This window comes from Leucoraja erinacea, chromosome 23 (genome assembly GCF_028641065.1).
Source record: "Leucoraja erinacea ecotype New England chromosome 23, Leri_hhj_1, whole genome shotgun sequence".
Taxonomy (NCBI): domain Eukaryota; kingdom Metazoa; phylum Chordata; class Chondrichthyes; order Rajiformes; family Rajidae; genus Leucoraja; species Leucoraja erinaceus.
Genome location: NC_073399.1, coordinates 9,118,226 through 9,134,787, shown reverse-complemented (window position 1 = coordinate 9,134,787; position 16,562 = coordinate 9,118,226). Strand labels below are relative to the sequence as shown.

At 50.3% G+C, this 16,562-nt stretch overlaps 1 protein-coding gene across 1 annotated transcript in view; it reads left to right on the top strand.

Annotated features, from left to right (window-relative positions):
• gcgra (glucagon receptor a) overlaps window positions 1–16,562 on the top strand; it is a 32,916-nt gene that overhangs the window by 11,833 nt on the left and 4,521 nt on the right. Inside the window, 9 exon segments of the mRNA XM_055653806.1 lie at window positions 1,420–1,577; window positions 3,505–3,601; window positions 4,937–5,044; window positions 5,854–5,975; window positions 7,251–7,357; window positions 9,364–9,517; window positions 12,446–12,605; window positions 15,022–15,082; window positions 16,221–16,290. Coding sequence (XP_055509781.1) covers window positions 1,524–1,577; window positions 3,505–3,601; window positions 4,937–5,044; window positions 5,854–5,975; window positions 7,251–7,357; window positions 9,364–9,517; window positions 12,446–12,605; window positions 15,022–15,082; window positions 16,221–16,290 — 933 coding nt within the window. The 5' untranslated portion in view covers window positions 1,420–1,523.

Sequence of the window (16,562 nt, the reverse complement as noted above, 5' to 3'; positions counted from 1 at the left end):
ATTCCCAATCCGACCTTTCTGACCAAATTGGAGGAACAGCACCTTATATTTCACCTGGGCAGCTTACACCCCAGCGGTATGAACATTGACTTCTCTAACTTCAAATAGCCCTTGCTTTCCCACTCTCTCCATCCCCTCCCTCCCCCTTCCCAGTTCTCCCACCGGTCTTCCCATCTTCCACTGCATTCTATATCTGTCCCGCCCACTCCCCTGACATCAGTCTGAAGAAGGGTCTCGAACCGAAACGTCACCCATTCCTTCTCTCCAGAGATGCTGCCTGTCCCGCTGAGTAACTCCAGCATTTTGTGTTTACCTGAAAGATTCTGACTGTTTAGTTGAGTCCCAGCCTGAAACGTCGCCTGTCCAATCCCTCCACAGATGCCGCCTAACCGGTCTTAGTCTTTAGAGATACAGCGCGAAAACAGGCCCTTCGGCCCAACGAGTCCAGGCCGACCAGCGATCACCTCACACTGCGGACAATTTACAATTTTTACCGAAGCCAGTGAACCTACAACCCTGCACGTCTTTGATGAGTGAGAGGAAACCGGAGCACCCGGAGTAAACCCATGCAGGTCACAGGGAGAACGTGCAAACTCCATATAGATAGCACCAGTAGTCAGGATTGAACCTGGGTCTCTGATACTGTGAGGCAGCGACTCTAATGCTGCGTCACCATGCCATCCTAAATCCACCCTTGATCTGTACTGATTGCAGTGCCAGTGTGTATATTGATCACGGTGCCAGTGTGTATATTGATCACGGTGCCAGTGTATATTGATCTCGTTGCCAATGTGTATATTGATCTCGTTGCCAATGTGTATATTGATCGGTCGGTGCCAGTGTGTATATTGATCACGGTGCCAGTGTGTATATTGATCACGGTGCCAGTGTATATTGATCACGGTGCCAGTGTATATTGATCACGGTGCCAGTGTATATTGATCACGGTGCCAGTGTATATTGATCACGGTGCCAGTGTATATTGATCACGGTGCCAGTGTATATTGATCACGGTGCCAGTGTATATTGATCACGGTGCCAGTGTGTATATTGATCACGGTGCCAGTGTATATTGATCACGGTGCCAGTGTGTATATTGATCACGGTGCCAGTGTGTATATTGATCACGGTGCCAGTGTGTATATTGATCACGGTGCCAGTGTATATTGATCACAGTGCCAGTGTATATTGATCACGGTGCCAGTGTATATTGATCACGGTGCCAGTGTGTATATTGATCACGGTGCCAGTGTATATTGATCACGGTGCCAGTGTGTAGTGTGGGTATTGATCACGGTGCCAGTGTGTATATTGATCACGGTGCCAGTGTGTACTGATGGCTATTCTGATGTCTACAGTCTCTCATGTCTCAGTTTGCCGGAGCTGCAGGATAATTGACTGGTGGAGTGTTTGTTGCAGGAGGGAGTTCGGGTTGCCCTCGTACCCTGGGCTGATCTGCACCACCCGCTGCGTATCCACGGAGGCCGAGACGCACCCATGGTTCTTGGAGGTGCTGCACAGGCATGGTCCAGCCTCGACTCCTCACCCTCCTCATAGCACTGTCTGCCAACGTTCAGGTGAGCCTCCGCCCGCTGCTCCTGGTCTGGGTTACCCCCTCCCCCCTCTCCCATCAGGCAAGAAACATAGAAACACAGAAAATAGGTGCAGGAGTAGGCCATTCGGCCCTTCAAGCCAACACCACCATTCAATATGATCGTGGCTGATCATCCACAATCAGTACCCCGTTCCTGCTTTCTCTCCCCAAATCCCTTGATTCCCTTAATCCAAAGAGCTCTATCTAACTCTCTCTTGAAATCATCCAGTGAATTGGCCTCCACCGCCTTCTGTGGCAGAGAATTCCACAGATTCACAACACTCTGGGTGAAAAAGTTTTTCCTCAATCTCAGCCCTTGGTGTGGTCTTGTTTATTGTCAGGTTCCCCGAGCTACAGTCAAAAGCTTTTGTTGCTTGGGGCGTGACGGTGGAGCAGCGGTAGAGTTGCTGCTTCACAGCGTCATAGACCCCGGTTCGATCCTGACTATGGGCGCTGTCAGTAGGGGGTTTGCACGTTCTCCCCGTGACCAGCGTGGATTTTCTCCGAGATCTTCGGTTTCCTCCCACACTCCAAAGACGTGCAGGTGTGTAGGTTAATTGGCTTGGTATAAAATGTAAAATTGTCCCTAGTGTGTGAAGGATAGTGTCAATGTGTGGGGATCGCAGGTCGGCGCGGACTCAGTGGGCCATAGCCCCTGTTTCTGCGCTATATCTCTAAACTAAACTAATACCTGTTCCTTATCTCGACTGACTATCACACTAGTTCACACTAGTAGCTCCATCCAAGACAGAGGATTGTGGATGCCTGCAGAACCATCCTATCACCAGCTAGAGAGCGGTCCTGAGCTATTATCTACATCATTGGAGACCCTCGGACTATCTTCAATTGGACTTTACAGGACTTTATCTTGCACGAAATGTTATTCAACCTCGAAGTGACTGTTAAACACCACTATAGTATCTGCCTCCACCACCACCCCCGGCAGCGCGTTCCGGGCACCCACCACCCACTGTGCAAAAGAGCTGTATCTCTACGGTGAAGAGAATGCTGTGGAGGGTGCCCCTGGGAGAGGCTTGAGTCCCAGCCACTTCAACAGACACAGTCTTGTTTTCAATGGGTGGGAAGGAACTGCAGATGCTGCTCCACGCCAAAGATAGACACAAAGTGCTGGAGTGACTCAGCGGCACAGGCAGCGTCTGTGGCGAGAAGGGATGGGTGGCGTTTCGGGCCGAGACCCTTCTTCAGACTTTACGTCAGGGGAGAGGGAGATACAGAGATAAGGATGAGCAAGGCATGAAACCAGGACAAAGGGGATGGAGATCAAGGAAAAATGTTGGAAAGATCGTTGTTAGCTGGAAGGCAACAAAGCAAACAGAGATAAAAATGTACTTGGAAACACAATAAACAATAGGTGCAGGAGTAGGCCATTCAGCCCTTCGAGCCAGCACCGCCTTTCAATGTGATCATGGCTGATCATCCCCAATCAGTACCCCGTTCCTGTCTTCTCCCCATATCCCCTGACTCTGCTATTTTTAAGAGCCCTATCTAGCTCTCTCTTGAAAGTATCCAGAGAACCGGCCTCCATTGCCCTCTGAGGCAGCAAATTCCACAGACTCACATCTCCCTGTGTGAAAAAGTGTTTCCTCATCTCCGTTCTAAATGGCTTACCCCTTATTCTTAAACTGCGGCCCTTGGTTCTGGACTCCCCCGACATCGGGAACATGTTTCCTGCCTCTAGCGTGCCCAAACCCTTAATAATCTTATATGTTTCAATAAGATCCCCTCTCAGCCTTCTACATTCCAGAGTGTACAAGCCCAGCCGCTCCATTCTATCAACATATGACAGTCATTCTCTCCAGAGATGCTGCCGGTCCCGTTGAGTTACTGCAGCTTTTAGTGTCTACAGTATCTGTGTGTTTTCAATGCCTTGCCCTTGCATCTTCCTCCAGAGGGCATCAGCTGTGGTCCTGGAGAACACGCTGGAGAAGTGGCAGAGATACTCTAACGATTGTTCCAGGAACATGTCCAGGGACCCGCAGCCGAAAGGTAGGATCTCCCCGCCGGCGCGGGGACACGGCGCGGAAACAGGCCCTTCAGCCCGTCGAGCCCGTGCCGACCAGCCATCACCCCGCACACTGGCACTATCCTACACACACACACACACACACACGAGGGACAATTTGAAATTTTACCATTAACCTGCAAACCCGCACGTCTTTGGAGTGCGGGAGGAAACCGGAGCACCCGGAGAAAACCCACGCAGGTCACGGGGAGAACGTGCAAACTCTGCACAGACAGCACCCGAGGTCAGGATGGAACCCGGGTCTGACACATTTCTCCCATCCCCGAGTCCCCCATTTCCCTTTCACAACCCCCCCCTCCCCCATTGCCTCTCCACCCCCCCCCCCCCCCCCGTCCCCTTCCACCCACATCCCTCCCTCCAGCTTTACATTTCACTCCTCCTCTCCTCTCTTCATCTGACGCCTTTTGTCCGCTTTTCATCTCCATCCTTTGTCACTTACCCCGTCCGTCAGCCAACCAAACCCCGCCCTCGCCCATATAAGGTCATGTGATGGAGTAGAATTAGGCCATTCGACCCATCAAGTCTACTCCGCCATTCAATCTATCTCGCCCGCCTAACCCCATTCTCCTGCCTTCTCCCCATAACCCCTGACACCCGCACTAATCAAGAATCTATCTATCTCAGTCATAAATATATCCACTGACTTTGTCTCCACAGCGTTCTGTGGCAAAGAATTCCACAGATTCACCACCCTCTGACCAAAGAAATTCCTCCTCATCGCTGCTCTGATAGAACGTCCTTTAATTCTGAGGCTGTGACCTCTGGTCCTAGACTTTCCCACTAGTGGAAACATCCTCTCCACATCCGCTCTAACCAAGCCTTTCACTATCCACCTATCACTTGGGTAGGAAGGTACCGCAGATGCTGGTTTGACACCGAAGATAGACACAAAGTGTTGAAGTAATGCAGCGGGTCAGGCAGCATCTGTGGAGAAAAGGTAACGGTGACGATTCGGGCCTGTTGAAGGGTCTCGACCCAAAACGTTACCTTTTTTCCAAAGATGCTGCCTGACCCGCTGAGTTCCTCCAACATTTTGTGCCTATCCACCTATCATTCGCAAGACTTGGTTCTGACCCCACCTCTCTTTTACAGCTTTCTCCCCCCCCCCACCCCAATCGGTCATAAGGAGGGTCCCGACCTGAAACATCGCTGGTCCATTCACTTACCCGGTGCTGCCTGACCCGCCGGGTTCCCCTAGCCCCGCGCGCGCGTGTGTTTACCCCGACTGAAGTTCACTTCCTTTACCTCCAGGTACAATCCTTCTCCGCTCATCGCCACTATTTGTCTCCTCTCCGCAGGTGTGGTCTGTAACCGGACCTTTGACAAGTACGCCTGTTGGCCCGACGCCCTCCCCAACACCACCGCCAACGTCTCCTGTCCCTGGTACCTGCCTTGGTATCATGCAGGTAAATGTCCAGCACCTTCAGGGAACTCAAGGCAGCCCTTGAATCGATCCCAAGTACATTTACAAGGTTAATTCCCGGGTTGGCGGGACTGTTATACGCTGAGAGAATGGAGTGGCTGGGCTTGTACACTCTGGAGTTTAGAAGGATGAGAGGGTATCTCATTGAAACATATAAGATTGTTAAGGGTTTGGACACGCTAGAGGCAGGAAACATGTTCCCGATGTTGGGGGAGTCCAGAACCAGGGGCCACAGTTTAAGAATAAGGAGTCAGCCATTTAGAACGGAGACGAGGAAACACTTTTTCTCACAGAGAGTGGCGAGTCTGTGGAATTCTCTGCCTCAGGTGGAGGCGGGTTCTCTGAATGCTTTCAAGAGAGAGCTTGATAGGGCTCTTAAAAATAGCAGAGTCATCGGATATGGGGAGAAGGCAGGAACGGGGCACTGATTGGGGATGATCAGCCATGAATGCCGGTGCTAGATCGAAGGGCCGAATGGCCTACTCCTGCACCTATTGTCTATTTTTTTTTTGTATCAAAAATAATTTATTTTTGTAAGGCAGCATCTCTACCGCTGCGCCACCGCGGCCTGTCCATGGGTCTATAGGCCGATCCCTGTCTTGTAGGCCATTCACAAGTTGTAGGAGCAGAATAAAGGCCATTCGGCCCATCAAGTCTACTCTGTCATTCAATCATGGCTGATCAATCTTATTCCCTCTCAACCCCATTCTCCTGCCTTCTCCCCATAACACATCCACTGCCTGGTCCCCCAGTGTAAGTGCCAAGGCACTGTCTGACTCCTCTCTCTTGCAGTGCAGGGCGGCTCCGTGTTCAGGAGGTGTGGGCTGGATGGTGAGTGGCTGACGGACTCGGTGAAGCAGCCCTGGAGGGACAGCAGTCAGTGTGAAAACGACCCCAACGATGACCAAGCTCAGGTGTGTTCCCGGGGCTCACCTGGCCCCCCACGTACGGTGGCCTGGAGCCCAGGGGTGAGCAACCGACCCTGGGCCCAGGCCTGAAGCCTCTGGACTGAGGCCCGAAGCCTTAGAGACCTGCAGCCTTTAAATTGAGGCCCAGAACCTTTAAATTGAGGCCCAGAACCATTAAATTGAGGCCTTAAGCCTTTAAGCTCAGGCCTGGAGCCTCTGGGCTGTCGCCTAATCCATTGGGACAATTCAAATGAAAATGAACAGTTAACTGAAGCGCTATTTTGCTGCCAATGATCTCATCCAAGGGAAGCCATCACAGACCAAAATAATACGTGATGGGAGCAGAATTAGGCCATTCGGTCCATCATGTCTACTCAGCCATTCAATCGTGGCTGATCTATCTCTCCCTCCTAACCCCATTCTCCTGCCTTCTCCCCATAACCCCCGACACCCGTACTAATCAAAAATCCGTCAATCTCCGCCTTAAAAAGATCCACTGATGGCCTCCACTGCCTTCTGTGGCAAAGAATTCCACAGATTCACCATCCGCTGACTAAAGAAATTCCTCCTCATCTCCTTCGTAAAAGGTACGTCCTTTTATTACGAGGCTGTGCCCTCTAGCCCTAGATTCTCCCACTAGTGGAAACATCCTCTCCACATCCACTCTATCCAGGCCTTTCACTATTCTGTATATTTCAATCAGGTCCCCCCTCATCTATCTAAACTCCAGCGAGTACAGGCCTAGTGCCGACTAACGCTCATCATTCGTTAACCCACTCATTCCTGGGATCTTTCTCGTAAACCTCCTCTGGACCCTCACCAGAGCCAGCACACCCTTCCCCAGACATGGGGCCCAAAACTGCTCACAATACTCCAAATGCAGTCTGACTGGTGCCTTATAAAGCCTCAGCATTACATCCCTGTTTTTAGACTTTACTTCAGAGATACCGGCCCTTCGGCCCACTGAGTCTGTGCCGACCAGTGATCACCCCGTACACTAACACTATCCTACACGTGAGGGACAATTTACAATTCTTACCGGAGCCAATGAACCTACAAACCCGCACGTCTTTGGAGTGTGGGAGGAAACCGGAGCACCCGGAGGAAACCCACGCAGGTCTCGGGGAGAACGTGCAAACTCTGCACACTCAGCACCCAGTGGTCAGGATCGAACCTGCGTCTCTGGCGCTATGAGGCAGCAACTCTACCGCTGTGCCACTGTACCGTATTCCATTCTATTATATTCCTATATTAGTAATCCCTACTTTTCTGTGTCTTCAGCAGGAGCATGGCAGGATTCTAGACGGGTTCATAGTGATGTACACGGTGGGATTCTCCCTCTCCCTGGCGACCCTTGTGTTGGCGTTGGGAATTCTGGTGGGATTCAGGTAAGCGAAGTATCTCTCTGTCGCTCTCCCCTCCGATAAAGGACGGCACGGTGGCGCAGCGGTAGAGTTGCTGCCTTACAGCAAATGCAGCGCCGGAGACCCGGGTTCGATCCCCGACTATGGGTGCCGTCTGTACGGAGTTTGCACTTTCTCCCCGTGACCTGCGGGGGTTTTCTCCGGGTGCTCCGGTTTCCTCCCATGCTCCAAAAACGTGCAGGTTCATTGGCTTCAGTAAAAAATGTAAATTGTCCCCTAGTGTGTGTGTGTGTAGGATAGCGTTAGTGTGCGGGGATCGCTGGTCAGCACGGTCTCAGTGGGCCGAAGGGCCTGTTTCCGCGCTGTATCTCCAAACTAAACTAGACCAGCTAGACTACAATTGCAGTCTGAAGAAGGGTTTCGGCCCGAAACGTTGCCTATTTCCTTTGCTCCATAGATGCTGCCTCACCCGCTGAGTTTCTCCAGCATTTTTGTCTTCCTGCAATTGCAGAATAATAATAATAATAATAATAATAATAATAATATATTTTAATGTCATTGCACATCAGTGCAACGAGATTTAGTATGCAGCTTCCAACCGATGTCAAAAAATAAAATAAATAAATAAACTGTGTGTCGTGACCATCCGAGGGAGACAGTCCAGGGGGGGTGGGGGGCACTCAGCAGGGCCGGTTCAGAGCCGCTATAGCTCTGGGAATGAAGCTGTTTCTGAGTCGAGAGGTGCGGGCATAGAAGGCCTTGTAACGTCTGCCAGAGGGAAGTAGTTCGAACAGACCGTTACAAGGGTTTGAGGAGTCTTTATGGATGCTGACGGCCTTCCTGAGGCACCGTGTGTGGTAGATGCCCTCCAAGGCTGGTAGCTCTGTCCCAATGATCCTCTGCGCTCTGAAGAGCTCTCCTCTCCGCCTCCGTGCAGCTGAGATACCACACAGAGATGCCATACGTTATACAGAATAATAATAATAATAATAATAATAATATAACTTTATTTATAGACAACATCAGTTACCACAAAGTGTTGTACATGGGATGTAGCCCACCATTCCCTCACACAGATCACCATTAAAAGACATTAAAAGCACTAAAACAGGAACATCTCAGCCACGAAAGCCTCAAATGGTTTTTAGGAGATTTAAAGATGGGGGAAGGGGCCTGGTAGCGGCAAGGGTGTTCCAGAGTGGGGGGATGAAAAGTCTGGGAGGGGTGGTGAGCTTCCGCTTAGACCTGGTACCTCAAGGAGCAGCTGATCCGCTGACCTGAGGGGCTCCAGCCGTCTCAGAGATAAGGCTGTGGGCCGGCCCAATGATTTCAAATAAAATAATTTTAAAATGAACTCCGTGCACTGGGAGCCTAAATTGGCGTAATGTGCTCCCCTTTCGAGTTCCGGTTAAAAGGCCCCATTTTGGTCACTGGAGAAGCCAACGAAGCTCGTGAGCATGTAGAGGAACTACAGTAATCAGCCAGGCGTGAAACTGTTTCAAAATGCTGCCGCTTGGGCTTCTCTTTGCCAGCTTCCTAAGTGAAAGAAGCTGGACTTAACCATGCGCCTCATTTCAAACCGTCCATCATAAAACCCAGGTTTCTGTTGGCTTTACAAACACTGCAAGTGGACCCAAGTCAACAGAGGGAGGTTCACGGCACCTATTAGGGCCGAACAAAATCACTTCTGTCTTTTTTTCGTTAAGTCCCAGAAAGTTTAAGGCCATCCGAAGTGATTGTCGAATAATTATCTTCTTTCCTGAGTGGCATGTACAACTGGCTTCATCAACGTAAAAGTGGTAGAGATGCACGTCCCTTACAGGCCTAGATGTAGCCCCCCCCCCCACCCCCCCCATCTACACCTCCATGGTAGAGGGGAAGGGGTAGAGAGGGAAGGGGAAGACTTGGAAGAGGAGGGATGTCTGGGAGGGGTGGTGAGGGTGAGGGAGTGCCGGGGGGGCTCCAGCCTCTGCGATCAGCCCCTTTCTAAGTCACGATCCCCTAAACCCTCCTGTACTTTGCCCCGTCAGGAAGCTCCACTGCATGAGGAACTACATCCACATGAACCTCTTTGCCTCCTTCATTCTGCGAGCCATGTCCATCCTCATCAAAGATGCCCTCTTCAAAACGCAGCACAACCAGTTCCCCGAGGCTGTCGACATTGAAGTCTGGTTCAACAACGAGGTAGGATCACGTCCCACAGCCGCCCCCCCCCCCCCAGATCCCCGTATCGGGAGTGGGGCCCCGGTTTTCGATGACCCGCCATGATCATATTGGAATTGGAATTGGAATTGATTTTTAATTAGCCAAGTATGAAAATTAAACAAGTATGTAAATCATACGAGGAATTTGATTTACCAAAAAAAGCAACAAAACACACAACCCCATAACATTTTTACAGAAACATCCACCACAGCGACTCCTCCACATTCCTCACCGCGATGGAGTCTTATCTTCTTTCTTTCATCCTTTTTCTCCCGTGGGCGGGGGGGAGTCGAATCATCTGCAGTCGGGGCGGTCGAAGCTCCCGTGGACTGGAGCTCCCGAAGCAGGTCCCTAACCAGGGACCACGAACTCCATGACCTTAAAGGAGTTAACATTATGTTATTGAATGGTGGTGCTGGCTCGAAGGGCCGAATGGCCAACTCCTGCACCTATTTTTCTATGTTTTACCCACCTGTGTTAGAAATACATTTCTACAGCATCCTTTAGATTTTAAGAGATACAGCGTGAAAACAGGCCCTTCGGCCCACCGAGTCCGTGCCAACCAGCGATCACCCCGCACACTATCACTATCCCACACACTGGGGACAATTGCAGAAGCCAATTAACCTGCACATCTGCACATCTTTGGAATGTGGGAGGAAACCTGCCTGCGTTTGGCCCCTGTCTCTCCAAACCTTTCTTATCCACGTACCTATCCAAATGTCTTTTTAATGTTATAGTCCCAACCTCAACTACATTAGCTCCTCTGGTAACGTCTTCCATTTTCTGTGTGGAAAAGTTGCCCCCTCAGATTCCTATTAAATCTTTCCCCTCTCTGCTTAAACCTTTATCCTCTCGTTCTTGATGCCCCTACCCTTGGTAAAAGGAAAGCACGGCGGCGCAGTGGTAGAGTTGCCGCCTCACAGCGCCAGAGACACGGGTTCCATCCTGACCATGGGTGCTGTCTGTACGGAGTTTGCACGCTCTCCCCGTGACCTGCGTGGGTTTTCCCCGGGTGCTCCGGTTTCCTCCCAAGGTGCAGGGTTGTAGTTTAATTGGCTTTGGTAAAAATTGTAAATTGTCCCTCGTGTGTAGGATAGTGCTAGTGTGCGGAGATCGCTAGTTGGTGCGGACTCGATGGGCCGAAGGGCCTGTTTCCGTGCTGTATCTCTAAAGTTTAAAGTAAAGCATCAACAGTTCCTTGTGTCAGAGGAGATGGATGAGGCAGGTACTCTAACAGCATTGAAAAGCCACATTGGTATGTAAGTGTCACAGAGTGATACAGTGTGGAAACAGGCCCTTTGGCCCAACTTGCCCATACTGACCAACATGTCCCAGCTACATTAGTCCCACCTCCCTGCGTTTGGCTCCTATCCCTTCAAACCTGTCTTATCCATGTGCCTGTCTCATTGTTTCTTAAACATTGGGATAGTCCCAGCCTCAACTATCTCCTCCGACAGCTCGTTCCATACACCCACCACCCTTTGTGTGAAAAATCATGTATAGCCTTTCTGCTGACTGGTTAGCACACAACAAAAGCTTTTCACTGTACCTCGGTACATACAATACAATACAATACAATATTTATTCATTGTCATTTGAACCTCAGTGAGGCTCATGTGACAATAAACTAAACTCAACTAGTTGCACATGGGGCACATGGAGAGGAATTGTTTGGAGAGATCTGGGCCAAATGGGACTTACTTACATGAGGCACATTGGCCAGCATGGACAAGTATGACTCTATCATCTGTGGCACCAAGGCGGAACGGCCCGGTGGCTCAGCAGGTAGAGCTGCTGCCATACAGCTCCAGAGACCCGGGTTCGATCCTGACTACGGGTGCTGTCTGTACGGAGTTTGCACGTTCTCCCCGTGACCTGCGTGGGTTTTCTCCAAGATCTTCGGTTTCCTCCCACACTCCAAAGACGTGCGGGCTTGTAGGTGAATTGGCTTGGTGTAAAATGTAAAATTGTCCCCAGTGTGTGTGCAGGGTAGTTGCCAGTGTGCGGGGATCGCTGGCCGTTGCCCAAGGGCCTGTTTTCGCGCTGTATCTCCTAAAACAAAGATGGGTTCCCTGACCTCAACATTCAATGGGGGAGGAGAGAGATGGAAATGAGGAGACTTGTGTGGGGGCCAGCATTGTTATTTTGTCCCATTGTCCACCTCCTCTATCTCTGCCAAACGCAAGGCGATAAAAGATCTATAAATAGACTCATTATCTTGAGAAACTATGTTTTTCTACTCTTCAAATCCCATTCTCAATGCCCTATTGTGGGTTAACCTAAGAATATAATGATTAGCCAAAGACAACACAGCACTGATTACCGGATTAGTTGGTAGGCTCGGTCCCAGTGCACTCATGGTTGGAGATTGTGTGCAGTCGACAAGGTCTAGCTCCCAGCTTGGAATGTAACCCAACAACCATCAAAGAGCTGGGGAACGTTTACTTTAACCGCCTGTGTGTCCATTCAGCCCCTCAAACCTGACCTGTTATTCATAGGAGGCGCAGCGGTAGAGTCGCTGCCTCACTGCGCCAGAGACCCAGGTTCGATCCTGACCACGGGTGATGTCTGTACGGAGTTTTCTCCGGGTGCTCCGGTTCCCCCCACTCCAAAGACGTGCAGGTTTGCAGGTTAATTGGCTTCGGTAAAGTTGTAAATTGTCCCTAGTGTGTACAGGGCAGCGTTAGTGTGCGGGGATCGCTGGTTGGCGCGGACTCGGTGGGCCGAAGGGCCTGTTTCCACGCTGTATCTCGAAACTACAACATAAACTAAACTAAATTCGAGTGATCACACGTGTTTGGTGGGGCGGCCACATCTGGAGCAGATGTTTGCCGCTGTGCGCTGCTGTGGTTACTCTGGCTGCTCGTTGCTTGCGCTCTAACCCCCAGTTTCATTCCTCTGCAGACTGCGGCGGGGTGTCGGACTGCACAGGTGCTGATGCAGTACTGCATCGGGGCCAATTACTACTGGCTGCTGATCGAGGGCATCTACCTGCACAATCTGCTGGTGGTCACCGTCTTCTCAGAGATGAACTACTTCAACATCTACTTGTGTATCGGCTGGGGTAGGTTCCCCACTCACCCACTCACCCATAGAGCCATAGAGCCACAGAATTATAGTCATAGAGCGTTGGAACAGGCCCTTCGGCCCAATTTGCCCATGCTCACCAACAAGTTCCATCTACACCAGTCCCATCTACACTAGACCTACCTACCTGTGTTTGGCCCATATCCTCTAAACCTCTAAAGGGTGGCATGGTGGCGCAGCAGTAGATTTACTGCCTTACAGCGCCGGAGACCCAATTTCCTCCCACAATCTAAAGACATGCAGGTTTGTAGGTTAATTGGCTTGGTATGAATGTAAATTGTCCCGAGTGTGTGTAGGATAGTGTTAGTGTGCGGGGATCGCTGGTCGGTACGGACTCGGTGGGCCGAAGGGCCTGTTTCTGTACTGTTTCTCCAAACTAAACTAAAACGTTCCCCCCCCCCCCCCATGTACCTATGTCCAATCAATGCCCCTTGGCCTTGCGCTCTCCCATCCATGGCTTTGCGGTTGACTTTGGCCGTTCCTTGCCTTGAGACAACTGCCTGAGCCGACTGTTCTCCCCTCCCCCCAGCGAGAGCTGCGGGTGGAATGCTGAGCGAGACAAATTCCCTCACCTGGACTTCACCAACACCCTGTAAATTCAACCACAAAAAAAAGACACAAAGTGCTGGAGTAACTCAGCGGGTTCAGGCAGCATCTGTTAAAGATAGCGGAGTCAGGGGGATATGGGGAGAAGGCAGGATTGGGGATGATCAGCCATGATCACATTGAATGGCGGTGCTGGCTCGAAGGGCCGAATGGCCTATGCCTGCACCTATTTTCTTGGTCTATAACGCGGATGGGTGACGTTTGGGGTCGGGACCCTTCGGACCCAGTGGGAGGGAGAAAGCTGGACAAAACCCGGCGAGTGAATGGGTGAATACATGGAACTGCAGTTGCTGTTTTACGAGAGAGAGAAAAGACCCAACGTGCTGGAGTAACTCAGCGGGTCAAGCAGCATCTCTGGATAATATGGACAGGTGAAGTTTCTGGTCAGGACCATTCTTCAGACTGAAATAACCTCTGACTCACTCCAGCACTCTGTCTTTTTTTGTAAACCAGCATCTACAAGTCTGAAGAAGGGTTTTGGCCCAAAACGTTACCTATTTCCTTCGCTCCATAGATGCTGCTGCACCCGCTGAGTTTCTCCAGCATTTTTGTGTACCTTCTACAGTTCCTTGTTCCCTCATTTCTCTGGCAAATTGTCCCCTTTGCTCTGTGTTTTCCCACCTTACCCTTCCATATCTTTATGCCTCCGAAGAAAGGTCTCGACCCAAAACATCACCCAATCCTTCTCTCCAGAGATGCTGCCTGTCCCGCTGAGTTACTAGAAACATTGAAACATGGAAAATAGGTGCAGGAGCAGGCCATTTGGCCCTTGGAGCCAGCACTACCGTTCAATGTGATCATGGCTGATCATCCACAATCAGCACCCCGTTCCTGCCTTCTCCCCATATCCACAGATTCCGCTAGCCCTAGCCCTATCTAACCTTCTTTTGAAAGCATCCAGTGAATTGGCCTCCACTGCCTTCTGAGGCAGAGAATTCCACAGATTCACAACTCTCTGGGTGAAAAGGTTTTGCCTCATCTCAGTTTGAAATGCCTTACCCCTTATTCTTAAACTGTGGCCCCTGGTTCTGGACTCCCCCAACAGCGGGAACATGTTTCCTGCCTCTAGCGTGTCCAATCCCTTAATAATTTTATATGTTTTGAAAAGATACCCTCTCATCCTTCTAAATTCCAGTGAATATAAGCCCAGTCGCTCCATTCTTTCATCGTATGTCAGTCCCGCCAGCTTGGGAATTAATCTGGTGAACCTGCGCTGCACTCCCTCAATGACAAGAATGTTCTTCCTCAAATTAGGAGACCAAAACTGCACACAATACTCCAGGTGTGGTCTCACCAGGGCCCTGTACAACTGCAGAAGGACCTCTTTGCTCCTATACTCAACTCATCCAGCATTTGATGTGAAACCAAGCCGTGTGCTGGCTCCTGAGTGTCCTCCGATGGGAGCTAGACGGAGAGTGAGTCTGATCTCCCTCCCCCTGCCCCCCCCCTCTTCCCCCGGATAGAGCCACTGCCTCACAGTGCCAGAGACCCCCGCTTCGATCCTGACCTCAGGTGCTGTCTGTGGGGAGTTTGCACGTTCTCCCCGTGACCGCGTGGGTTTCCTCCGGGTGCTCCGGTGTCCTCCCGCAACCCAAAAGATGTGCGGGTTTGTAGGTTAATTGCCCCCCTGGTGTGTAGGGAGTGGATGCGAGAATGAGAGACCGTAGAGACTAGTGTATGAACGGGTGACTGGCTCGATGGGCCGAAGGGCCTGTCTCTGTGCCGTGTCTCTAAACTAAACCAAACTAAATTAACTAGTTGTTAACCAGTTTTCTGTTGGTTTTCAGGATCACCAGTGTTGTTCGTTGTTCCATGGATAGTCGTGAAATATTTGTATGAAAACACTGGGTGAGTGAATGGATGTCGGTGTGACGTTTACACTAATTCCCATACTAATTTAATCTGATTCTCTTCTGAAGAAGGGTCTCGACCAGGGGTGGGGAACCTGCGGCCTTAAGGCCACATGCTGCCATCTACGCCATTAAATGCATCCTTTTGAATGAATCCAAATTTTGTAGAACAAAATCCGTTTATTTTTATTAACATGTTTTTATTAATATGTCTTTTATTATTTTTATTTTTATCTTAAAATGAACGTATTTAAAATACCAAAGAGTAAAAGAAGATTCGACTAAATAATCCTCCCCGACTGACGGGCCACAATTAAAACATTAGTACGTCATGAGGGCTTTTTTAACAAAATAATGTACATTTCGAAGTATATCTAACTGAAGTGTCTTGGATGCGGCGTTATTAGATTACAGCTAATTTAATGCGGCGTTCCAACATGAAAAGGTTCCCCACCCCTGGTCTCCACCCAGATTACACTTGATCACGCTTGAACTCCAGGCAAAAGGGACAGAAGTGTGAAAACTCACACCTCCAGATTCGGGATAGACACAAAATGCCGGAGTAACTCCGCGGGACAGGCAGCATCTCTGGAGAGAAGGAATGGGTGACGTTTCGGGTCGAGACCCTTCTTCAGTCTGAATGGGTCACCCATTCCTTCTCTCCAGAGAGGCTGCCTGTCCTGCTGAGGTACTCCAGCACTTTGTGTCTACCTTCAGTGTATATCAGCAGCTGCAGTTCCTTCCTACACTTATTGTCTTCAAGAAATGAGTGAGTGTGTATGTGTGTGTGTGTGTGTGTGATTGTGTGTGGGTGCCAGGCTGCCACCTCTGTAAACATACATGATCAATCACTGTCTTTTTCTTTACTTGCTTGATAATTATATTTCATGATAATTAGTGAGTAAAGGGGGCAATATGTTGTCATATTATTAAATTAAGTATTATATGTTTCCTTGTACCAGTTATACACTGGAATGTAGTGATAGGCTATAATCTTGTTTGACCATCTTGGGAGACTTGGTGAGAGTTGTTGGGGACCTGCCTTCTGAGGAAGTAGAGGGAGGGGGGAAGGGTGCGGGGGGGAGAGTGCCGTATGTGAGGTGGTCGCCATGTTGACGAGTGTTTGTTGCCCGCAGGTGTTGGATGACCAACGAGAACATGGCTTACTGGTGGATCATCCGTACCCCCATCCTGCTCTCCATCTTGGTACTGACCCCTGTCTACCCCAGCCCCACACCACTGTCTACCCCCCACACCCCCCGGACCTACGGGTTTCAAGCAGGGCCGTCTTAACAGCATTCTAGGCCCCCGGGCAAAGCTGTGCACTGGGGCCCCTACACTTCCAGTTTCTTTATGCTGAATTAAATATGCCGCCATGCATTTACGATGTTCTTCTCCGTTTTCATGTTCTACAATAACACTACATAGATTAGTATGGGGCCTCTATGCTCGTGAGGCCCCGGGCAACTGTCCAGCGA